This window comes from Stenella coeruleoalba (assembly GCF_951394435.1).
Source record: "Stenella coeruleoalba genome assembly, chromosome: 17".
Lineage (NCBI taxonomy): Eukaryota > Metazoa > Chordata > Mammalia > Artiodactyla > Delphinidae > Stenella > Stenella coeruleoalba.
The window spans coordinates 69059052-69084386 of NC_137163.1; the positions used below are offsets into that span (position 1 = coordinate 69059052).

Here is a 25335-nt window from a genome sequence, read left to right on the forward strand (position 1 = left end):
AGAGAAGACTCTTGACCTTTTTCAACCTCTAGCTACCAGGCCAAATGAACCCAGACTTCAGGGTCCAGCGAAATGTAGATCTCAGTGTGTTTTTAATCTCAGGGAGGGAGAAAATGAGGTTCTAAAATCCCTTACTTTAGTACTACACCACCACAACAAACATCATAAATATTTGCAGAGTACCAATCATTTCTTAGGATAGCTCTCTAGAGTAGATATTATTATCTCCATTGAGCCAACTGTGGCTCAGGGAAGTTAAGTAGTTGTGCAGAATGATACCTTTTGACTCATCCACTAAGCTACCCCACCCCATACTCTACAGCACATTGTCCATTAGAATTTTCTGCAATGATGTAAATGTTCTACATCTGTGCTGGCCAACCTCTAGCCACAGGTAGCTATTGAGTACTTGAAATGTGTATAGTGCAACTCAGGAACTGAAAATTTTTTCCCATTATTTATTTATTTATGGCAGCGTTGGGTCTTCATTGCTGCACATGGGCTCTCTCCGGTTGCAGCGAGTGGGGGCTACTCTTCGTTGCGGTACACGGGTTTCTCATTGCGGTGGCCCCTCCTGTTGCAGAGCATGGGCTCCAGGTGCTCAGGCTTCAGTAGTTGTGGCACGTGAGCTCAGCAGTTGCGGCTCACGGGCTCCAGAGCGCAGGCTCAGCAGTTATGGCGCACGGGCTCAGCCGTTCTGCAGCAAGTGGTATCTTCCTGGACCAGGGCTCGAATCTGTGTCCACTGCATTGGCAGGCAGATTCCCAACCACTGTACCACCAGGGAAGTCTGTGAATTTTTAATTTTATTTAATTTAAACATATGTTTAAATAACCGTATGGGGCTGGAGGTCACCATATTGGACACAAGTCCTAGAACATAAGATATTAAAAAACCTTTGCGGGGGGGAAAAAGAACCTTGGGGGAAAATTGAAATGTATATGAAGGATTCTCTGGCAGGAACTGGGTTCCTCTCTTTTGGTGGGTTTTGTACTTTCTGGTTAGGGTGATATGAAACTCCTCTAACCCCAGAATAGTTAGAAAAGCAACATCAACTCTAGATTCCAACTTGCAAAACAAGACAGAGCACTCTGGGGAATAGGAGGCATTAGAAAGTTCCCAGAGAATCAGTGTCAGAATAAGTATACTTCCCAAGGATTCCAGAATGTCCTTAGCATTTCATTTACCCATGTTCTTTTTGTCTCTTTAACATACATAATTGCAAATCCAGGTACTTGAAAATAATCTAGGCTTAGCTCCAGGAGCTAGCTAGCCATTCATCAAACAAAACAGATGGAAAGTGGAGCTAAAGGGAAGTAAAAAATAGATATAGTTTGAAGCAAAGCAGTGAGGCAGAGTGCAGCCCTGGAGGAAGAGAAAGCAAGAGGAACTGGAAGGCTGATCTTGATTTCAGCTCATTCTCTAAGGTAGAGGAAGGAGAATTCTTCCTTCTTTTACCCACCAGAAGTGAGAAAGTTGGCGTTTGACAAAATCGTTAAAACAAGGACAGAAACACCAGACTGTGTGGTTATGGAGGCAGACAGTAGGGGTTGCTGGAGAAGAAGGTTTAGTTAGACTGGAACACTAGGTCATGAGTGGACTCAGACTTTCAGGTCAACTCCAGCTCCAGTTAAGTCTCCTGAAAATCACTTTAATCCCATGCCAAAACAAAAGCCAATTCTTAATAGTTCACAGACCAGGTCCTCTTAAACTAAGACAATGAGGTTGTTAGTTTTTCCCTGCAATATTGATCCATTCATCCGTCCATCCATCCGTCCGTCTTCTTACACCAAGGACTCTTGACATCTACAAAATGCTTAACATTTTCCTTCGGTTTACATTGTCAATCTTTTCAGTTTAGCTGTTTTTCTGGCAATAGGCAGCTTGAATATGTGATTTTAAATTTTTTAGTGAAAAGAAACATTTTACAAAAGCTAAACTAAAAATGAAATTAACTAACTTGAAAAGTACTTAACAGAAGCTAAGTGGCATTTCTTTCATTAGATAGTTTGCAAACTTCTGGCTGAAAGCTTTTTTACTTCTTGATAATTAATCCTTCTCCAAATCTGTTGTTTATAAATTTTACTTCATCATACATATCTCTAAGGAAATGTTAGAAAACTAACATATTGTACTTTCCTCTGAACATTTCTTGGCATAGTTCACATGCCAGAAATAAACAGTGACAATCCCTAAAAGTAGCAAATACTTTAGTGTAAGGCCTTCCCAATGGCCATGTCTGAACTCCTTACCTTGGCTCCAAGATCAAGGACACTTGGCTCCACCCTCAATGCACACAATCTAGTCTTACCTCCCCTCCACCCCAGCCTACTAACTGATGTCTCTGAATTTACTCTTGCCTTCTGCAATCTGCTTCTCATGTGTCACACTCTATTTAAATCCCATTAATGGTCATATTACCCCTAGGGATAAAGACATTAATCCTCACTGTGATCCCTAAGGCCTGGCATGATTTGTCCCCTACCTACCTCTCTGACCTAACTGTACAATAGAAATAAGATGTGAGTAACAAATATGAGCCATATATAAGATTTTAAATTTCTAGTAGCCACATTAAAAAACAGAAACCAATGAAATTAATTTTATTAATATATTTTATTTAACCCCAAACCATATAAACTATTATCATTTCAACATATAATCAGTATTTTAAATAATGAGATAGTTTTATTTCTTCCCTTCCAATCTGGAAGTCTTTTACTTCATTTTTCTTGCCATATTGCACTGGCTAGAGACCCCAGAATGGTCTTCCTTACTTCTTTCCTGATCTTAAGAGGAAAGCATTCATATTACTAAGTTTAATGTTAGCTGTGTGTTTTTCATTGATGCCCTTTATCAGGTTGGGGAAGTTCCCTTCTCCCTACCTTCCAAGTTTGCTGACAGTTTGAAAAATCAGGACTGGATGTTGAATTTTGTCAAATGCTTTTTCTGCATCTACTGAAATGATTGTGTAGTTTTTCTTCTTTAGTACTGTACTTTAGTACTGTACTTTTTTTTCTTTAGTACTGTACTTTAGTACTGACGAATTACCTTGAATTTTGAATGTTGAACTAATCTTGTATTCTTGGAAAAGACCCATTTGGTCATGATGTATTTTCCTTTTTATATATTGTTGGATTTAACTGGCTAAAATTTTGTTGAAAAATTTTGCATCTATGTTCATGAAGGATATTGGTCTGTAGTTTTCTTGTAATGTCTTTGCTTAGTTTTGGGATCAAGATAATGAGGGCTTCATGGAATAAGTTAGACAGTACTCCCTCCTCTTCAATTTTCTGGAAGTTTGTGTACAATTGGTGTGATTTCTTCCTTAAATGTTTGGTAAAATAACCACTGCAGGCATCTGGGCCTGGTGTTTTCTTTATGAGAGAAATAAATGAGTTAACACATGTGAAGTAACTAGAACTGTGCTTGGCTTGTCAGAGGTGCTGAATAAATGTTAGCTTTTAATTTTTTAGAATTCATCTATATTTTCAATTAAAGTAATAAATGGTTATTACAGAACTTAAAAATATTTTTAAATTTTAAGGAAGAAGAAATCACAGTAATCCTACTAGCCAAAGGTCACTAGTATTAACATTTTAATGCATTCTTCAGTGTTTCCTACAGGTAATTCATACTTGTTTATATTGTTATTGTTTATATTGCTCTGTGCCTACTTTATTCACTTAATATTCAATTATTAACATTTCCCAAGTCAGTAGAAGTTCTTAATAAATAAAATTTCAAAGGCTATACTATTACATGGTCATACCATAATTCACTTAACCATCATTTTGTATTTTTAGAATTGTTCTACTTTCCCTGCAGAGGAGATCCAAGTACCTCTTTCCTGCACTTTCATATATATTTATATAAACACTCGTATAAACTCTAGAATATTCCCTCCAGGCCTTCCCTCTATGGTGTGCTAATAACATACACTGATAACAGCTAATGTTCATTGTGTGTTTACTATGTGCCAGGCACTGTAAGAAGGGTTTTACATTAAAAGTAGGTACCATTATTATCATCCCTATTTTACAGATGAGGAAACTGAAGTACCAAGATGTCAAGCAACTTGCCCAAGGTCACCCAGATAGGGAATGGTAAAGACAAGAAAGTCTATCAGGTTTCGCAGCCCACATGACTAACCATTAGGCAACAGTGCCTCTCAGCTTATATCTATAGACTTCTTATATGAATTCCATTCCATACCTGAGTTGCTGATCCTGAGATATTGTTTGAGTTCTTGCCCAGCTCACTTGTCCCAAACATGTGTTCTCCACCTGGATTTGGGGTGCAGTTGCTAACAATTCCTTTACTTATTACCCGTTTCTTGCTCTTGTAGTTATTATAGTTCCTCCAGCCCGCCAGCTAGAACACCCATCATCCCAACCAGAAATTGGGACATATCATCTGATAAAAGGATTCTTTTTCCTACTTTGTAAATTTGTTTTTACCAAAAAAAAAGATGTATTTTAAGTGAATCATTATACATTCAATAAAGAGACTTTATTGAAAAGAATTTAAAATAGAAGCTGCCCTAGAAAATGAAAGACACGCCAATAAAAAACAACAGGTTGTACACATTGGTAACAAAAATATACAGGTTGTTTAGAATCCTAAAACGGAAATAAGATAAAAGTATTTTCACTTCTCAACTGTAATCCTCATAAAAGGTGTTATCTCTGCCTTTGTCTAGGTTTATATTTTGTGTTGACAACTGCAATATCGTTTCAACAGCTTTTTCATGGCTATATTCTAGAAAATTAGGATAGAGAGACTTCATTACCAGAAAAGACTTTGTGTGTGTTCTGCTAAATTGAATTTTTCAGTGAGTGTGGGATTTGTGTTTGCTTTTGTCATGTCTTTTAACTAAACAGAACACACTCAAGAGCAGCCCGAGCTAGAACTTTTCTCCAGTTGATTCCCTCTCTGTGGTGGTCTCTAATGAACTCTCCAAAGTTACTTCCCAGGAGGAAAATGGCGTTAGAATCCTCCTCCAACAAGAAGCCTCTGGGTCCAGGGTCTTTTCCACTTCCTCACCTGTCCTCAGGTACCCGCCTTGCTTTATCATATCCATCTTGGATATGCCAGGAGCCAGGCACCCCACTGTATGCAGATGAGATGGACCAGAATAGTCCCCACCTCCTCAGCTCAACGTAAGTTTAAAGTAGCAGCGTCCTTCTCCAAGTTCTGTTTTTTCTTTTTCTGTCAGGTCCCTTTAATTATGCGCAGTTTAGACTCAGATGGGTCCCTGTAAGTGCAGCCATCAATCACAAATCACTAAAGACTCAGAGTGCCGACAGACGTGGTTGCAATCTGTCTCCATTTTTGGAGAGAAAACTAATTTCGTGAACTTCACAAAGTAAATGGGTCTAAACTTTTAAAATTAGAAAAATTATCCCCTCAAGTACCCTCGTCTGGGAAGTTTTAATAGCGGTAACCTCAAGCTCGCCCAACTACTTTCAACTCTTGTTCGAGTTGAATGAGAATCAAAAGAAAAAGGACCACTGGAGATCAGGAGAAAAACTGGAGGATGCGGGCATCGATCCCGCTACCTCTCGCATGCTAAGCGAGCGCTCTACCATTTGAGCTAATCCCCCACCGCTGGCCACGGCTGCTTATCTCTTCCTCTAGAGAGAGAACAGAGCCTTTAGAAGCGAAGATAAATATTCTTGACCACATTCTTGTCCCTGTTTCATGGTTAAGGCCAAAGTAACAACAACAACAACAAAAAAAAGCCTCTCTCCTTCGAGCCGGAATCGAACCAGCGACCTAAGGATGGCTATGGACACCAATCTACAGTCCTCCGCTCTACCAGCTGAGCTATCGAAGGGAGTGAGGGGACAGGCTCTCAACCCATCTTCATAACTTTTAGTCATTTTTCTAGGCTTCGTGTGCTTTCTACCGCGTTGCCTTCGTGATTCCCAGGTTCCTTGGGCACGAGATCCTCCTTGCGGACCTCCCAGCTCCTCACGGCAGCCGCCCCGAGCGTTCGCATCGCCGACCTTGCATGGGCTCTGAGGACTAGGTCAGGGGCCTGGCCCCGGGGAGCCGGCCGTTGGCCCGGGACGCGGCTTAGCCGTGTCGGCACTCAGGGGTTCGGGAAACGCCAAAGACGCTTTAGAAACAAGCGAAGGCCGTGACCCGGCAGCCTCCCCGCTGAGCGCAGACTCAGTGCCCCGCTCGCTCAGAACTCGGACCGCATGTCCCCGTTTCCGGGATTCGCAAAAGATTCACACCGAGGAAGCTACGGGTTTGGACCTGTTGTTTGGAAAGTAATGTATTATCAGAGAAATCCTTATGCAGAAAGGACCATAAATCATAGGAAGCTCGACAAAAACGTCCTTGTCTCCTTCGAGCCGGAGTCGAACCAGCGACCTAAGGATGCCTCTTAAGGGTATTAACTACAGTCCTCCGCTCTACCAGCTGAGCTATCGAAGGGACGTGCAGAGCCCCTGCCCCCGCCCCCTGAGATTCAATACCTAGGAACCAGAGCGCGCTCAACCCTTACCCAGAGATGAAACTGAGCATGCGTAATGGAGGGAGTGGGGCGCGAAGGGAGTACGTGCCCGAATGTTGTTTTACGCGTGCGCAGAAAGACTACCCGGCGGTGGCTCGCGGAGCCTGACTGCGGTAGGAGTGAGTTCCTGACTGCGGTAGGAGTGAGTTCCGAACTTTCGTGTCAAGACTCAAGACTCCTCCGCGTGTCTGTCGCACTTTTTCTTTACTCCCGGTGTTACGGGAGTTACTGTCGGGTGTGGTTTCCCTATTCTGTAACCTTTATGTCTCCTCACCCCTCGTGTGAGGGGTCCGTGGTGCAGGGTGATGCGTCCGACTACGAATCAGAGGACCGTAGGTACGATTCCTTCCAGTCTTGGCGTTCTTGTCCCCTTAGTTTTCAAAATCAGAGACTTTTACTACTTTGGGGTTCTCCCAAGCACAAATGCCGAGAGTTTACCACACCTCGAGGGCGGAGAGCCACCAGGCTTGGTTTCCGATGCCGCCTGTCGAACTTTCGAGATGTTGAGAGGTTCGCGAACACTAATAACGGGACGCCGGTAGCCGGGAGAGGAGGACGGCGCGGGGCAGAGCCGAGGAAAGGAGGGGCGGTTCCCGCGGGCTCCAGGTAGGAAGTGGGGAGGGAGCCCCAAGGTCAAGCCCGCAGTTCCCAGGACAAAGCTGGTTAATGTCGCGGGGCTGCGTCTACCGCGGCTCAGCTCGTCAGGTCTTGGAAGGTATTTGAAGACGTTGCAGTCACCCAGTTACTAAACCACGCCAGCCATGCCCGACAATGCAGAGGGAGCAAAGTTATTTACAAGGTTCTTTGGAGCCCGCTCCCATTTTACATTTCATTTAACAAACCCCTTCTTGGTTGTCAGCAGAGCAGAAAAACCGTCTAATGATTTGGGTTCTGCCCTCAAGGGCCTTTCAACCAAGAGGGCATAATGTTGGTTTGAGCAAACTGAGTTTTTATTTTGAAGTTATTGATCTTATTTGTGGAAAGGGGTTTAGAATTAGTTCTTAAGTCTCCCCAAGTAAGGTAACAGCTCCCCAAAGTAAAAGTTTTAATACAATGTGAGGATGAGTTAAGGAAGAGAAAATGCGAGGTTAGGGAAAAGGGCTAGTCATTAAGTGGGAAAGCGGCTTCCTTAAGGCCACACAAACATGGTTAAAAGGAGTTAAAAATTTAGAGGGTGGGGCAAGCACAGGCTATTTGAACGAAATGGTGAGCTTTATTTTTGTTTCATTTTGCCATTTTTCGCACGTAACAAGCCGGTAGCTCTTTAAAGTTATATAGTGTCTCCGAGAGTTAAAAAAAATACTATTTCTGTGAGAGGCGGGGGAGATGTGTTGCACCCCTCCCCCGAAGTTTATGGAAAGAACCTTGTAAATTAGGCTAAGAGGAAAGGGCCTTCATTTTATTCGCACTGTCTTATTTTATAGGGTGGCAAGTCACGCGTTTATTATCTGCAGAGGTCACTGTCGTGGCCATCACTGCACTGTGGCGGAATCCTGGCCCCTTGATGTAACCCCTTCCTGATGCACTCTCTTCCAAAACAGCCAGCCAGATAAGAGTGACGCGTTCCAGGAGGGCCAAGATGTTTCTTGATTTCTGGCCCTCTTACTTGTGATAGAAATCCACACAGAGCTAATGTAAGCAAGTGGCATATATTACGGTGATACAGGAGTGTCCCGCGGAAACCATGGAGGAGTGGTAACTAAGCCTCCTTGTGGTTTTCCCCAGCGCCTCTCAGCTTCTCTCTCTGCTTCTCTAGTGCACACAGTTGGAAACATGGTGCTGCACCCCTCCATCCCCACTACCCTAAAAATTCCTGACCTTTATCCCTTAGTCTATTGCCGAAAATTGAATATTTAGCCCCTCCGCCTGGCCCCAAATTTATATGTTGAAAACCTAATGCCCAACTGATGGTATTAGGAGGTGGAGCCTATGAGAAGTGATTAAGTTGTGATGTCACAGCCCTCATGAATGGAATTAGTGCCCTTATGAAAGAGGCCTCAGAGAGATGCCTCCTCTCTTCCAGTCATGTGAGCATACGGTGAGAAGGGTTGGACACATATGATTGCATCCCTCTTTCCTAGGATGCCAGTGAAAGATAATAAAGATATACAAGAAGAAAAAGTCTCCTGCCACATGGAAAACAAAGTAGGTACAATCAGCAAACCTGAGCTTTAAAATAATTTCTGGGATTGTGGAAAGCAAGTGAGATTGAATAGATACATGGCCCAAAATGGAGAAAATCACAGCTCAGAATACACGTTCTAGAAGCTTGCAGAAACAACCATTTTCCCTATGGAGCTCCGAAGAGGCTTCAGGCACAGAGGCAGCAGCTCAGAGGTCGGAGGCCCACAACAATGTGCAGCTGCTGCAGCCTTTGCCCCAGCTGGAGCTACCTGGAGAACTGCTTAAGCAGAGTAGATTTGCCTGGGGAGAGCCTATGGGGTGAGTATAGGGCTGGGGAGAGAGGCAGAGTAGAGCCTAATAATAAGAGACCTGGAGAGAAAGAAAGGCTGCCCCACCCCACTCGCAATTAAGTTGGCAGTTTGGAGCATCTTGGGCCAGCACCATAGAAATGAAAAACCCTGCTAATCCCCAGGACCCAGGCATTTTACAAACCCCAATCAACGTAGTCCTTGATTCATGAACATATGTCTACCAGACATTTGAGAGGAAACAAAAATAACTTAAAGTCGAAGATGAACAAACAAAATAACTGATCAAGGAGGAAACAGATGATGCAAGGAATAATACAAAACCACTTTTTAAAATGCTAATTGATATTCTCAGGGACGCCAGAACAAGGTGGTATTAAAAGGAGCGAGGAGAGAAAAGTTGACTTCTTGAAAACTAAGAGTGATTGCTAACGTGAAAAATAACACTGATTATGGCAAAAGATCAAATTTCGAGTTATAGAAGATAGAATGGAAAATATCTCCCAGGACACCAGAATAGAGAGAGCAGAAAATATACGCCTAAAAGCATGGCAGATAGACCCAGAAGACACAATGGCTATCTAGTCAGAGTTCCAGAAAGGGAAAACAGGGACAATGTAAGGAAAGGAATGTAAGAAAGACATTAGTTATTGAAAGGGCCATCCAAGTAGGATGAATGAAAAACAGCTGTGTCTGGACACAGCCTAGTGGAATTTTAAAGCATTGAGGATAAAGATGAAACCCCCAAAGCTTTCATAGATGGGGAAAAAACAAACAAAAAAACAGGCTAGCTACAAAGGAATTAGAATCAGATTATGATCAGATTTCTTATCAGAAATACTGGATGCTAGAATACAGTAGAGCAAGGCCTTCAAAGTTCTGTGGGGAAATAATTTTGAACCTAGAATTGTATAACCAATGAAAGTAGCAATCACATATGAGGACAAATAGATAATTCACACAAAGTCTCAAAGTTTAAATCCCGTGATTCCTTTCTGAAACAAATTTTTAAAAAAAATATCACTTGAGGTTCTTATAATGATTGGTTTCTCCAGGAAGCAGAAGCTGACACAGAATTAGAGTACAAAAGTTTACTGGACGGTAACATCCATGAACAGAAAAGGGGAAGACACAGTATTGGGTGGGGGTAGCCATCAGACAGTGACGCAGACCTGACAAAGTCTCTGCCAGCCCCCTTGGTAGCTGCAGAGCAGATTTCCCTTTAGTGGAGTCCTGAGTGGGGCAGAAATGGCTAGGCCCTTATACAGCCTCCTTGTCAGAAGCTGACAACCTTGGCCAGGAAACTGAGGTGAATCCTGAAGAAGTTAACACCAGGAGGCTCTCAGTTAACCATCCTTCTTGCAGCTGGGCAGTGAGTCCTTTCTGGAAAGGCAATCTAGGAGCAAATACTCTGTGTCTGCCACAGATGTACTTCATCAAAACACGAATCCAAGAAAGAGGAGTACCCAGGATTTAAAAAGAAGAAAGGGACAAACTCAGGAACTCAACGTAAATCCCAGATTAACAGTGATGCAACAAGCCAAGAAAGCAATCAGGACGAATTAGGAAAAAACAGAAGAGGTCAGAGGGCTCAAGGAAGATGATCTTTGAAGAAGAAAATGGATTCTTTCACAGTGAACGTGACGAAGGACCAGGAAGAGCTTAGGGATGTGATAAAGGCATGTTGATTTTCTCAGAAAGCAAACCAAAACTAGGAATTTCTAAAAAAGTACATAGAGCTTCATAAAAAACTCATGGTCCAAATATACGGCAAACTGAAAACTGGCATGATTTTGAGAAATTGATGACCTGTGTTGTGGGCTAACGTATGCCCCCCCCAACTTATATTGAACCTCGAACTTTCAGAATGTGACTATACTTGGAGATAGGGCCTTTAAAGAGACAATTAAAATGGGGTTGTTAGCGTGGGTCCTCATCCACTTTGACTAGTGTCCTTATAAGATGAGGATATAGGGAGAGGGAGAGACACCAGACACACAGACAACCACGTGAACACACGGCAAGAAGGCACGCACCTGCAAGCCCGGGAGAGAGGCCTCAGAAGAAACCAGGCCTGCTGACATCTTTATCTTGGACCTCTTGCCTCCACAACGGTGAGAAAACAAACTGTTGTTTAAGCCACCCAGTCTGTGGTATTTTGTTATGGTAACCCTAGCAAACGAATACAGGCACGGTGAGGAAAGAGAAGTTTGCTTTCTTTTCTGCATCCATTGGTATGGTTTCCATGTTTGTTTGACCACATGCAAACACTTGTGGGGCAGAGAGTCCCATAGTTGTCATCTAATACAGCATTTAATAACAGTTGCATTTATTTATTTGTTTATTTGGTAGTGTTTGTAAATGCTTGGCATTCTCGTTATTAGCAATACAGTGTTTTTGCATTCTTTTTTTTGAATTTTTGAAGTTATTTTATTATTTTTTATACAGCAGGTTGTTATTGGTTATCTATTTTATACATATTAGTGATTACATGTCAATCCCACTCTCCCAATTCATCCCACCACCACCACCCCCAACACTTGCCCCCGCTTTCCCCCCTTGGTGTCCATACGTTTGTTCTCTACATCTGTGTCTCTGTTTCTGCCGTGCAAACCGGTTCATCTGTACCATTTTCCTAGGTTCCACATACATGCGTTAATATACAATATTTGTTTTTCTATTTCTGACTTACTTCACTCTGTATGACAGTCTCTAGATCCATCCACGTCTCTACAAATGACCCAGTTTCGTTCCTTCTTATGGCTGAGTAATATTCCATTGTATATATGTACCACATCTTCTTTATCCATTCATCTGTCAATGGGCATTTAGGTTGCTTGCATGACCTGGCTATTGTAAATAGTGCTGCAGTGAACACTGGGGTGCATGTGTCTTTTTTTTTTTTTTTTTTTTTGCGGTACGCGGGCCTCTCACCGCTGTGGCCTCTCCCGTTGCGGAGCACAGGCTCCGGACACGCAGGCTCAGCGGCCATGGCTCACAGGCCCAGCCGCTCCGCGGCATGTGGGATCCTCCCGGACTGGGTCACGAACCCGTGTTCCCTGCATCGGCAGGCGGACTCTCAACCACTGCGCCACCAGGGAAGCCCCATGTGTCTTTTTGAATTATGGTTTTCTCAGGGTATATGCCCGGTAGTGGGATTGCTGGGTCATATGATAATTCTATTTTTAGATTTTTAAGGAACCTCCATACTGTTCTCCATAGTGGCTGTATCAATTTACATTCCCACCAATAGTGCAAGAGGGGTCCCTTTTCTCCACACCCTCTCCAGCATTTGTTGTTTGTAGATTTCCTTATGTGCCCATTCTAACTGGTGCAAGGTGATACCTCATTGTAGTTTTGATTTGCATTTCTCTAATGATTAGTGATGTTGAGCAGCTTTTCATGTGCTTCTTGGCCATCTGTATATCTTCTTTGGAGAAATGTCTATTTAGGTCTTCTGCCCATTTTTGAATTGGGTTGTTTGTTTTTTTAATATTGAGCTGCATGAGCTGTTTATATATTTTGGAGATTAATCCTTTGTCTGTTGACTCATTTGCAAATATTTTCTCCCATTCTGAGGGTTGTCTTTTCATCTTGTTTATAGTTTCCTTTGCTGTACAAAAGCTTTTAAGTTTCATTAGGTCCCATTTGTTTATTTTTTTTTCCCATTACTCTAGGAGATGGGTCAAGAAAGATCTTGCTGTGATTTATGTCCAAGAGCGTTCTTCTTATGTTTTCCTCTAAGAGTTTTATAGTGTCTGGTCTTACATTTAGGTCTTTAATCCATTTTGAGTTCATTTTTGTGTATGGTGTTAGGGAGTGTTCTGATTTCATGCTTTTACATGTAGCTGTCCAGTTTTCCCAGCACCACTTATTGAAGAGACTGTCTTTTTTCCATTGTATATCCTTGCCTCTTTTGTCATAGATTAGTTGACCATAGGTGTGTGGGTTTATCTCTGGGCTTTCTATCCTGTTCCATTGATCTATATTTCTGTTTTTGTGCCTGTACCATATTGTCTTGATTACTGTAGCTTTGTAGTATAGTCTGAAGTCAGGGAGTCTGATTCCTCCAGCTCTGTTTTTCTTTCTCAAGATTGCTTTTGCTATTTGGGGTCTTTTGTGTCTCCATACAAATTATAAGATTTTTTGTTTTAGTTCTGTAAAAAATGCCGCGGGTAATTTTATAGGGATTGCATTCAATCTTTAGTTTGCTTTGGGTAGTATTGTCATTTTCACAACATTGATGCTTCCAATCCAAGAACATGGTATATCTCTCCATCTGTTTGTGTCATCTTTGATTTCTTTCATCAGTGTCTTACAAGTTTTTAAAAAATTTTATTTATTTATTTTGGCTGCGTTGGGTCTTTGTTGCTGCGCGTGGGCCCTCTCCAGTTGCGGCGAGCAGTGGCCACTCTTCGCTGTGGTGCACGGGCTTTTCATCATGGTGGCCTCTCTTGTTGCGGAGCATGGCTCTAGGCACACGGCTCTAGGTACAGTAGCTGTGGTGCACGGGCCTAGTTGCTCCACAGCATCCTCCCGGACCAGGGCTCGAACCTGTGTCCCCTGCATTGGCAGGTGGACTTAACCACTGTGTCACCAGGGAAGCCTGTCTTATAGTTTTCTGAGTACAGGTCTTTTACCTCCTGAGGTAGGTTTATTCTTAGGTATTTTATTCTTTTTGTTGCAATGGTAATGGCTTTGTTTCCCAAATTTCTCTTTCTGATCTTTCGTTGTGAGTGTATAGGAATGCAAGAGATTTCTGTGCATTAATTTTGTATCCTGCAACTTTACTAAATTCATTGATGAGCTCTAGTAGTTTTCTGGTAGCATCTTTACAATTGTCTATGTATAGTATCATGCCATCTGCAAACAGTGACAGTTTTACTTGTTCTTTTCCAGTTTGTATTCCTTTTATTTCTTTTTCTTCTCTGATTGCCGTGGCTAAAACTTCCAAAACTATGTTGAATAATAGTGGCGAGAGTGGGCAACCTTGTCTTGCTCCTGATCTTACAGGAAATGCTTTCAGTTTCTCACCATCGAGAACGATGTTTGCTGTGGGTTTGTCATATATGGTCTTTATTATGGTGAAGTACATTGCCTCTATGCCCACTTTCTGGAGAGTTTTTATCATAAATGGGTGTTGAATTTTGTCAAAAGCTTTTTCTGCATCTATTGGGATGATCATATGGTTTTTATTCTTCAATTTGTTAATATGGTGTATCACACTGATTGATTTGCATATATTGAAGAATCCTTGCATCCCTGGGATAAATCCCACTTGATCATGGTGCATGATCCTTTTAATGTGTTGTTGGATTCTATTTGCTAGTATTTTGTTGAGGATTTTTGCATCTATATTCACCAGTGATATTGGTCTGTAATTTTCTTTTTTTGTAGTATCTTTGTCTGGTTTTGGTATCAGGGTGATGGTGGCCTCATAGAATGAGTTTGGGAGTGTTCCTTCCTCTGCAATCTTTTGGAAGAGTTTGAGAAGGATGGGTGTTAGCTCTTCTCGAAATGTTTAATAGAATTCACCTGTAAAGCCATCTGGTCCTGGACTTTTCTTTGTTGGAAGATTTTTAATCACAGTTTCAATTTCATTACTTGTGATTTGTCTATTCATATTTTCTATTTCTTCCTGGTTCAGTCTTAGAAGGTTATACCTTTCTAAGAATTTGTTCATTTCTTCCAGGTTGTCCATTTTATTGGCATAGAGTTGCTTGTAGTAGTCTCTTATGATGCTTTGTATTTCTGTGGTGTCCTTTGTAACTTCTCCTTTTTCATTTCTAATTTTATTGATTTGAGTCCTCTCCCTCTTTTTCTTGATGAGTCTGGCTAAAGGTTTATCAGTTTTGTTTATCTTCTCAAAGAACGAGCTTTTAGTTTTATTGATCTTTGCTATTGTTTTCTTTGTTTCTATTCCATTTATTTCTGCTCTGATCTTTATGATTTCTTTCCTTCTACTAACTTTGTGTTTTGTTTGTTCCTCTTTTTCTAGTTCCTTTAGGTGTAAGGTTAGATTGTTTATTTGAGACGTTTCTTGTTTCTTGTGGTAGGCTTGTATTGCTATAAACTTCCCTCTTAGAACTGCTTTTGCTGCATGCCATAGGTTTTGGATCATTGTGTTTTCGTTGTAATTTGTCTCTATGTATTTTTTGATTTCCTCTTTGATTTCTTCAGTGATCTCTTGGTTATTTAGTAACATATTGTTTAGCCTCCATGTGTTTGTGTTTTTTACGTTTTTTTCCCTGTAATTGATTTCTAATCTCGTAGCGTTGTGATCAGAAAAGATGCTTGATATGATTTCAATTTTCTTAAATTTACCAAGGCTTGATTTGTGACCCAAGATGTGATCTATCCTGGAGAATGTTCCGTGTGCACTTGAGAAGAAAGTGTAATATGCTGTTTTACGATGGAATGTCCTATAAATATCAATTAAATCTATCTGGTCTATTGTGTCATTTAAAGCTTGTGTTTCCTTACTAATTTTCTCTCTGGATGATCTGTCCATTGGTGTAAGTGAGGTGTTAAACTCCCTCACTGTTATTGTGTTACTGTTTATTTCCTCTTTTGTAGCTAGCTGTTAGCAGTTGCCTTATGTATTGAAGTGCTCTTATGTTTGGTGCATATATATTTATAATTGTTTTCTCTTCTTCTTGGATTGATCCCTTGATCATTATGTAGTGTCCTTCCTTGTCTCTTGTAACATTCATTATTTTAATGTCTATTTTACCTGACATGAGTATTGCTACTCCAGCTTTCTTTTGATTTCCTTATGCATGGAATATCTTTTTCCATCCCCTCACTTTCAGTCTGTATGTGTCCCTAGGTCTGAAGTGGGTCTCTTGTAGACAGCATATATATGGGTCTTGTTTTTGTATCCATTCAGCGAGCCTGTGTCTTTTGGTTGTAGCATTTAATCCATTCACGTTTAAGGTAATTATCGATATGTAAGTTCCTATTACCATTTTCTTAATTTTTACGGGTTTGTTTTTGTAGGTCCTTTTTTTCTCTTGTGTTTCCCACTTAGAGAAGTTCCTTTAGCATTTGTTGTAGAGCTGGTTTGGGGGTGCTGAATTCTCTTAGATCTTGCTTGTCTGTAAAGCTTTTGATTTCTCTGTTGAATGTGAATGAGATCCTTGCCAGGTAGAGTAATCTTGGTTGTAGGTTCTCCCCTTCATCACTTTAAATATATCGTCCCACTCCCTTCTGGCTTGTAGAGTTTCTGCTGAGAAGTCAGCTGTTAATCTTATGGGAGTTCCCTTGTATGTTATTTGTCATTTTTCCCTTGTTGCTTTCAATAATTTTTCTTTGTCTTTAATATTTGTCAGTTTGATTACTACGTGTCTTGGCGTGTTTCTCCTTGGGTTTATTCTGCCTGGGACTCTCTGAACTTCCTGGACTTGGGTGGCTATTTCCTTTCCCATGTTAGGGAAGTTTTCGACTATAATCTCTTCACATATTTTCTTGGGTCATTTCTCTCTCTCCTCTCCTTCTGGGACCCCTATAATGTGAATGTTATTTTGTTTAATGTTGTCCCAGAGGTCTCTTAGGCTGTCTTCATTTCTTTTCATTCTTTATTCAGTTCCATGGCAGTGAATTCCACCATTGTGTCTTCCAGGTCACTTATCTGTTCTTCTGCCTCAGTTATTCTGCTATTGATTCCTTCTAGTGTATTTTTCATTTCAATTATTGTATTGTTCATCTCTCTTTGTTTGTTCTTTGATTCTTCTAGGTGCTTGTTCTTTAATTTTTCTAGGTCTTTGTTAAATATTTCTTGCATCTTTTTGGTCTTTGCCTCCATTCTTATTCCGAGGTCCTGGATCATCTTCACTATCATTATTCTGAATTCTTTTTCTGGAAGGTTGCCTGTCTCCGCTTCATTTAGTTGTTTTTCTGGGGTTTTATATTGTTCCTTCATCTGGTACATAGCCCTCTGCCTTTTCATCTTGTCTATCTTTCTGTGAATGTGGTTTTTGTTCCACAGGCTGCGGAATTGTAGTTCTTCTTGCTTCTGCTGTCTGCCCTCTGGTGGATGAGGCTATCTACGAGGCTTGTAACAGTTGCTTTTAAATGAAGGAGCTGATGCCCAAAGATGTGTAATGGCTTACCTTCAGTAACAAAGTTGAACAACGGCAGGTGAGAGTTCAGATCTCCTGAGTCACTAGCCAGGACTCCTTGCTTGGCACTACTTGTCGCCAATTGGACACTTGAGTTAGAGGGACTGGATGCTGGACTGCTCCCTGGTAGAAGGGAGGTTGAAAGGCAGTTTCTGATGTCAGGCAAGGTTCAGTGATGACCAGGATTCTGGGAGTAGGAAAGTGTTGGTTTATTCAAGGGGACTGTCTTTTCATCTCTTGAACCCAAAGATCAAGTTCCTGAAATTTGTTAACAATGGAGCTCCATGAAAATGCTGCCAAGATGCCCTGAGATCTGAAGGAAAAAGCCGTTGTTCAGCTTGGAGGAATACCTTACACACATCAACATGAGAGGGCTTTCACGCTCTTCCTTTCAGTTAAGGAGACCTTTTGCAGATCACAAGGCTCTACCAAGAAAGGTTAAGTAATTTCCTCAGACTGACCCTCCAAATTGGGGGAGGAGGGATGAATTCAGGTTTGCTGATTCCTCATCCATGGCTTTCTGTAAATATTTACTGTGTCCAGGAAGGTTATTTGTGAGAAAGCACAGAGATGATGTTTCCAAAGTCAGAAAGGGAACCATGCTGGAGAACTCCAGGGGAGCTACAGTTGATTCTTTTTATGCCTGCTAGTTAGGTTCTATAGAAGTCACCGCAAACAGTGATTTAGCGAATACGGAACCATTGCTTCTGGGGGAAATACAGGGTTAAGTTCCCTTAAGCCTCTGTTCACAACGTTTTCATCATTAAGTGATCAGTACACGACCTTGTTTTATGCATGTTTCTGTAAGGACACCTTATTTAATGCATACTGCTGATCCAGTAACATGGAACTCATGCCCAGCAGCACTGTTACTCATATCTGAAAGAAGCTTATCTAACATACAGATTTTTTCCATGAGGCACATCGTAATTTCTTGCACTTAGGAACACTAGGCAGACTGTGCTTTTAAACATTTTAAATAGTGAAATTACCAACAAAAAGCACAAAAGTGCAAAACAAAGTGGCACTTGTTTACAGTAAGAAAGCTGAAACGAAAAGAACGTCGTCTTGTCGGTCTCAGCTGGGAGCAGGCACTCTGGGCAGCTGGCATGTTTTGCTGTTCTGTATATCTCTGTGAATGACCACAAAAGCACCCTGAGTATTGATTTTGGGGTTACAAATAAATATTAGCAGGTAGGCAAATTTGCAAATGTGGAATCTGTGATCGTGAGAATTGACTATGTTATTAAGTCACACTAAATCCTGAATTATATGCCGAATCACTACCTCGAAAGCTCTTAATGAGACTAACCCCCAGCTCCCCACCTCCATTAAGCAGGTTAACAGGAGCCATTTGTACTACAGGGAGACAGCAAGACTGACCCATCCACTTCCCAGGGCTCCATAAGCCTCTGCAAACTCCCTTGCAGTCTTTCACACTCAGGGAAAGTAGAGCTCTCATCTTGTTCACACAGTGTCTTCCCCAAAGGTATGATTTGGGGGGTGGGGGAGGGAGGGGGAGGCTGTTGCAGGGAGATTTTCTTCAGAGATTCATATTCCTTTAACAGCCTTTTATTTACTCTCTACTACGTGTTAGGTATTGTTCTAGTGCTGGAGACGTAGCAGTAAACAAAACAGACAAATCCCTCCTCTGATGGAGCACACATTCTGCAGGGGCAGACAATAAATTGACCGTAAATAACATATAGAGTAGGTTCAACAGTGGTGAGTGCCAGAGGGAGAAATAAAGCGCAGGTAGATCCAGAGTGTGGAGGGTACTGTGCTTCTGACAGTGGAAAATTGACGTAGGAGAAAAGCAAAATAAATTGCTACAGTATATATACGTATACATACACACACATTTATTTTAAATGGTTGCAGATAAAATTCCTTTAGAAAAAGTTAAAGTTTGCTAAGTTGTATTTCCTTTGTACTATGAAGAAATAATAAAGGATTGCTAATTTAATAGTCTGACATAAGTAACGGTATATTTTTACTAATAGATATTTCACAATTTGTACCTTATTTTGTACAGTGGAGAAATTGAGTATAATTTCACTTTTATTATGAATAGATAACATTTGAAGTCATGAAAAGATCGTACATCTCATTGTATGAGTGGTATTGAAATGCCTTATTTTTATATATAATAGCAAAGGTTCTCATTCCAATCTTATGGAATCAGAATAATGGAACAGGATATATTAACTTGGATTTACAGACCTTTGTATTCACTTTTAGTGGGGAGGGGACAAGTTAGAATATACTGAGGGTAAACTCTGTTTTGACATTAAATAAGTATTGTTTCTGACTTTACAGAATTCACATATGTCTTAGGGCACCAGGGTGGTGTAGTAATTAAGCAGATAGATGGGAGAGCTACACTACCTGAGTCCAAATGCTGGTTCTTCTGTTATTAATGGCACGATTTAATGTCTCCAACTTTCCCATCTGTGAAATGGGAAATGATAGTACCTACCTCATAGGGCTGCTGTGAGGATTAAATGAGTCAATCTGTATTAAGCGCTACACTAAGAATAGGGTCTGGCACATAGGAAGCACCATACATATGTTTGTTTGTTATTAAAAAACATATTAAGTTTTTTTAACACTATCTACACATCCTAGAAAATTGTGGCAGGAACTTTATCAGAATTTAAAAGTCACAGCTGTTTACCAATACCGACTACTCTAGAATCACTTTTTAAATTAAAAAAAAAAAAAATCCACCTTGAGATGGAGGCAGGGGAGAAGTGAGAGGTGGCCCGGCGGGGTGTCGGCGCTGGCGGGGGCGGGCAGCGCGAGAGTGAGCCCGTGGCTGAGTGAGTTTATCCCTGCGGGCGGTGAGAGGCCTGGAGCCTAACCTGGAGGAAAAGGGTCGCGGCGCCAGCTAGCAGCGGCCCCCCTCGCGGTCCCCGGGCTCGGCGGCGCGGTAGCGGCCCAGTTGTGACGAGGCGGGGAAGCGAGTGTCCGGCGCCAGCCACGGACGGCATGGACGTGGGCCCGGACCCTGGGCTGGTGCAGAAGTTCAGCTGCCTGGGCACCGCCGACAAGGACGTGCTCGTCTCTGAGTTCCAGCGGTTGCTCGGCTTCCAGCTCAACCCGGCCGGCTGTGCTTTCCTCCTGGACATGACCAGCTGGAACCTACAAGGAGCAATTGGCGCCTATTATGACTTCGAGAGCCCAAACATCAGTGTGCCGTCTGTGTCCTTTGTTGAAGATGTCACCATAGGAGAACGGGAGTCGATATCCCCTTATGCTCAATATATAAAAACATGGCGCATCCAAAATTCTGGGGCAGAGGCCTGGCCTCCAGGGGTTTGTCTTAAATATGTCAGGGGAGACCAACTTGGACATGTGAACATGGTGTTGGTGAGATTGCTAAACCCCCAGGAGATTGCAGATGTCAGCGTCCAGATGTGCAGCCCCAGCAGAGCAGGAATGGATCAGGGACAGTGGCGGATGTGCACTGCTACAGGACTCTACTATGGAGATGTCATCTGGGTCATTCTCAGTGTGGAGGCGGGTGGACTTCTAGGAGTAGCACAGCAGCTGTCATCTTTTGAAACGGAGTTCCACACACAGCCACATCGCAAGGTAGAAGGAAACTTCACCCTGTTTGCCTCTCCCCGAAAGAAGCGACAGTCAGATGAAAACAAAAGACCCTGGGCGTTCCGGGTTCCACTCGATCAGCAAAAACACACGGGCTCCCGCGCCTGACCAAACCGAGCAAGATGAGAGTAGACTCCTCCAGAACTCTGTAAATCTGTCCCCCAGCAGTCACGCAAACAACTTATCAGTCATGACTTACAGTAAGGGGCTCCGCGGGCCTTACCCCTTCAGTCAGTCTTAAACGGGTGTCACCAAGAAGAAAAATTAACGAAAGACACAAGGCTTGACTCTGGGAGGGGAGGGCAAGGGGTTCCTCTGGATTGCAGACCACATCGCAGGGACCTGTGGCTCTGACCCCCATCCTGGAAGAAGAAGAAGAATCAGAAAGACTAGTTTTGAGTAAACTCAGCGTGTGCGTGTGTGTGTGTGTGTGTGTGTGAATGCTGAGTGGTGGGAGTGGTGTTAAGGCCACCAAGAAGAAATCCTCGCAGCCACTTTGGGTTTTGTTTATTAGGCGTCAGTCTAACAAGTCATTAGGGCGCTCGGGAAGGAAAAAAATGTTTAAAATGAGGGGAAAAAAGCCATCTTTTAAACAAAAATTATTTTGCCTACAGACAGCTTGTAGTTTTGAGCACATGTTAATTGTTTCCCCTCTTTCCCCACTTTTATTTTTTTAGATAAGGGATAACATTCTGTGTATAGACTAGCTGCTTGCTCTGGAAGCAATTCAGGTTCAAAGCTGGCACGGGCTGCTTGGGGGCTCTGTGGGTAGGTGCTCTAGGAGGACGCCTGCATGCCACCTGATTCCACAAGACTCTGACCCCATTTGTTTTTAGTGGCATCAGCCTATGGGTTATCACGCTTTTCCTCTTCTTTTCTCTTTGATCTTCTGTTGATTTACACCTTTGACGTTTGTATTCGTCAACCCTGTGGCTTGTTAGCATCAGAACCTCTTGACCAAACTTCCCTGTGTGGCCAGCAGAGGAAGCCTGGAGGACAGATGTCAGGTGACGGGGGAGTTTGTGAGGCTGCGAGGTGACCTCCTGCACACACTCGTGACAATTCAAATTGCTTTCCTTTCACGTTTCTCTTGGCGAGAGAAACGCCATCCCGCTTACTGCTCTTTCGGGTTCTTGGTACACAGCGGCTCGCCATCCACTCTGGGAACAGTGCCTCTGTGCTGTGTATATGTGCGTGCTGCGTGCACACGCACACGGGTGTTGGTGCAGCTCACCAGCGAGTGTGCAGCCGGCGAATGTGAAGGTGTCCCGTGCTTCTCTGTTGTCACACAACTCCCTTCCCTGCGTTTCCCTCCAGTTGTCCTTTGTGGTGTTTTCGCAGCCTGTTAGCGGAGGCTGAGCTGTTAAGGTATGAAAATGGAGCCCCAGATGGGGAATTTGCCGTGGGGAAGGCCCACACTTACTGACTGCGTGATCTTGGAGACCACATTTTGCTGGGAATGAAAGGACCCCCTCCCTGGGCAGGATGCTCAGCTATTGGGAGGTGGCGGGCAAGGCACAGCCCAGCCGGAGCACAGGTTGGTTGGCTGGCTGCTCCCTGGGACAGGTGGCCCCACTGGCATCCCGCGCCTTCTGAGCAGGTTGAGATGTGGATATCTCCACAGGAAGCTCAAACCAGGCCAGAACAGCTGTGTGCCAAAGATACAGGAGTATGCAAAGTCCCTCTTCTCTTCTCCCCCCGTCCTTCCCTCGAGTCTTGGTTCGTTTGGTAGCCGGGCATACGGATCTAGGGTGCCATTGCTGGGTCACCTGCCTGTTGCCACACCCCCATCCCCCGGCTGTGAGACAGCAGGGAGTCCAGCTCGCTGATTGGCCGCAGGGGTCATGTGGCCTGGGTGTGGCTGAGAGTCTGTCTGGCTCTGTCTGGGTGTCTGAGTTCCCAAAACGCCTGTTGTTTGTTCCTCCTCGTCCACTTCTGAGACGGTTATGTGTTTCAAGCTTGACTGTGAGAGAAAAGCTTGTATGAAATTCTCCCTTTGCCTCCCCCCCTCACCCCAAATAAAAGGGGGCGTAAACATTGGTCCACTGGAGAAGCCCCAGGGGAGGGTGGAGCCTGCCTGCTGAAAGGGCAGTGCCGCTGGGGCTGGGGCCGACTAGAGCGCACACTGGAGCACCTACTTTCTGTGCACACACAGAGCACCCCATTCCCAGCAGAGCAGAGGGGAGTCCCTGCCAGGTGCCCAGGTCACCACAGGTCCAAGCCAGGGGCTCACGATGGCTTTTTGTTTGAGGGCCCTATTGGGCCCAGACTGGTGCCACTGTTGCTGCCAACCTCCGGGGACACCGCCACCCTGGAGCCCACACATGCCCAAGCATTCTGCTCACTGGATAGCCCTCAAAGCATCACATCTCCAGCTGCCCCTGCAGGATCATGGGAGGCTTTACACCCGCTGGTCTCCGGGCTTCCTCATCTCCCCCACACTAGGTGCCCCTTCCCCTTTTTCCAGGGGGGCTGCCCGCCGTTATGCAGCAGTGGCTTCACGGGTCCCCGTCAGTGGGTCTGGGCCTGCCACAAGGATTCTGCTCCTCCCCTTGCTTTTAGGCAGTCTCACCTGGCAAGGTAATTGTCCCAAGCACGTTGGCTTCTCTCCCAAGAACAAACCCTTTCTGTGCACATCTTTGGAGTGGTGCGCTCCTTGCAGAGGCCAGAGCGAGCGCCAGCCGCGGAGTAGGGGCGGAAGGAGTCCGTGGTCCTCCCAGGGCCTGGCGGCCCTTAGTACCATTCGTCCTGCCTCTTCTCGCTAGTGTGGGCTCTGAGCAAGTCCTCAGAGCCCCTCTTGTCCACTGCCTAGTGGGCCAGCAGAGGCTACCCTCTCAGCCCCAGCAGTCTGTTCCTCTTGGACTCCTTACCAAGTGGCAGGCTGCCTCTGGGCAGGACCACCAGTGTCTGGCACCCGTGAGGTGAGGCAGGCAGCATCCTTAAGGACCTGAGGCCAGCAGGGGAGGCAGAGGGGCTCAGGCTTGGGAGGAACCAGTCTGTTTGCATGGAGTGAGGTGTGCACGTGTGCACGCGTGCACGCGTGCCTGCTTTTCTTTTTTTGCCATGGGGACAGTTGAATTGGGGGCATTTTTCTACAAGAAACAGCCTTCTCTTCCCCCCGCAAGGACTGGCTGTTACCGAATGTCCATCAGAGGCACTTCCAGCCAGGAGAGAACCTCACCAAGACAGCTGATGTGGCCCAGGTGGGAAGTGGGCATAAGGATAAACCCCTCCCCAGATTCACTGTGAGCCCCAGCGGGAGAGGGTGGTGGTGTTGCCAGGGCCCAGCACTACAAGCTGACCGCCCGCCCCACCCTGCCTCGCCTTTTCTCTGTCTCCTTGGGTGAATGCTGGAGCTGCTGCCCTCTCCTTCTGGACAGTGGTGTGGCAGCAAGCAAGCTGGCTGGCTGTTTGCGGTGGGGCCTCCTGGTGCCTGGGAGGCGACAAAGATGAGGCAGTTTCTCCTGACTGTATACATGAATATTTGTATGATTAACACAGACTAAAAAAAACCCTGAAGAAAAAAAAAATCCAACTTCTCACTCACTTGATTAACGTTGCAGTTATTGGTCAGGCAAGAGAAGTGGCAGGTAGCCCTACGAAAGGCACCCGGGCTTCCCAAGGAAGCAGGTGCTGCAGGTAGCAGGGGAAGGAGGAGGGCACAGAGGAAGCCTTCAGGAATTTGCTCTTGAGGAATTTGAGGATTTTGAGTCTTCGAGGATTTACTTGAGGAAGTCACTGGGAATTAAGTAAGGGCCACTCCCTAGAGGAATCTTCTTGAGCAGCAAAGGGCAGTTGAAGAGAAAGGTAGATAATAAAAGGAGTGACAGGAGTGACAGTTCTTTTGAAAATAAAAGAACCCTGGGAAGGATCTGGGCAGGGAGGCGTAGAAGGTTCATTTTCAGGGACAAATGTAGTTGGAAATATAAGATCATTGTGGAGAGGTAATATAGTGCAGCTGTTAACATCATGGACTTGAGGACCAGTCTGCTCTACCCCTCACTAACTGGGTGATCATGGCCAAGTTACTTCACCTTTCTGTTTTAGACTGTCTGAAAACTGGGGAATAATAATGCTGATAGTACTTGTCCCACAGGTTGTTGTGAGCATTAAGTGAATATGTAAATATTAAATATATAAAGCTAATATAAAGCTCTTAGGACAGTGTCAGGTCCTGAGCACGGGGACTGTTGGTTATTATTGTTCGTGCAACAGATTTTTAATTTATGAAGAAATGAATCATGTTTTTTCAAATACAAATGCACCTGTGATCCTAAAACCCAACACTTTCCTCCACCTTTCAAATCCTTTAGCTTGGGGGATGGGATGTGCTGAGAAGAGGTAAGAGAGAGAACTAAGAAAAGCAGGAGATAAGCAGGGAAATGAATCATTTGAAAATCTATTAAAGCTTTACCCTCTTATTCAGAATAACATGTATCTTTCAGGTTTTGGTAGCTGAAAATTAAATTTCCTAGTATGCTATATATGGAGTTAAAAAAATAAATTCCATGCTAAATACAATAAACTTTTGAAATGAAGGCATTTTATAGAAAATTGTTATGCTAATAAGTTAATCAGTATATAGGCAATACTTTTCATTGCTTGGTGGCTTTCATTTTTTACTTTCATAAAGCTAATCTAGGTT

The 25335-nt window shown here is 43.6% G+C and overlaps 1 protein-coding gene and 1 long non-coding RNA gene across 2 annotated transcripts in view; both read left to right on the top strand.

Moving 5' to 3' along the window:
- Window positions 1-25335, top strand: part of LOC307175882 — a 151781-nt gene that overhangs the window by 11911 nt on the left and 114535 nt on the right. The window lies entirely within an intron of this gene.
- Window positions 19557-21075, top strand: LOC307176198 (protein ILRUN-like). The gene is given in 2 exon segments (XM_079902067.1): window positions 19557-20734; window positions 20736-21075. Coding segments are annotated over 2 exon segments (861 nt in total). The 5' UTR covers window positions 19557-20069; the 3' UTR covers window positions 20932-21075.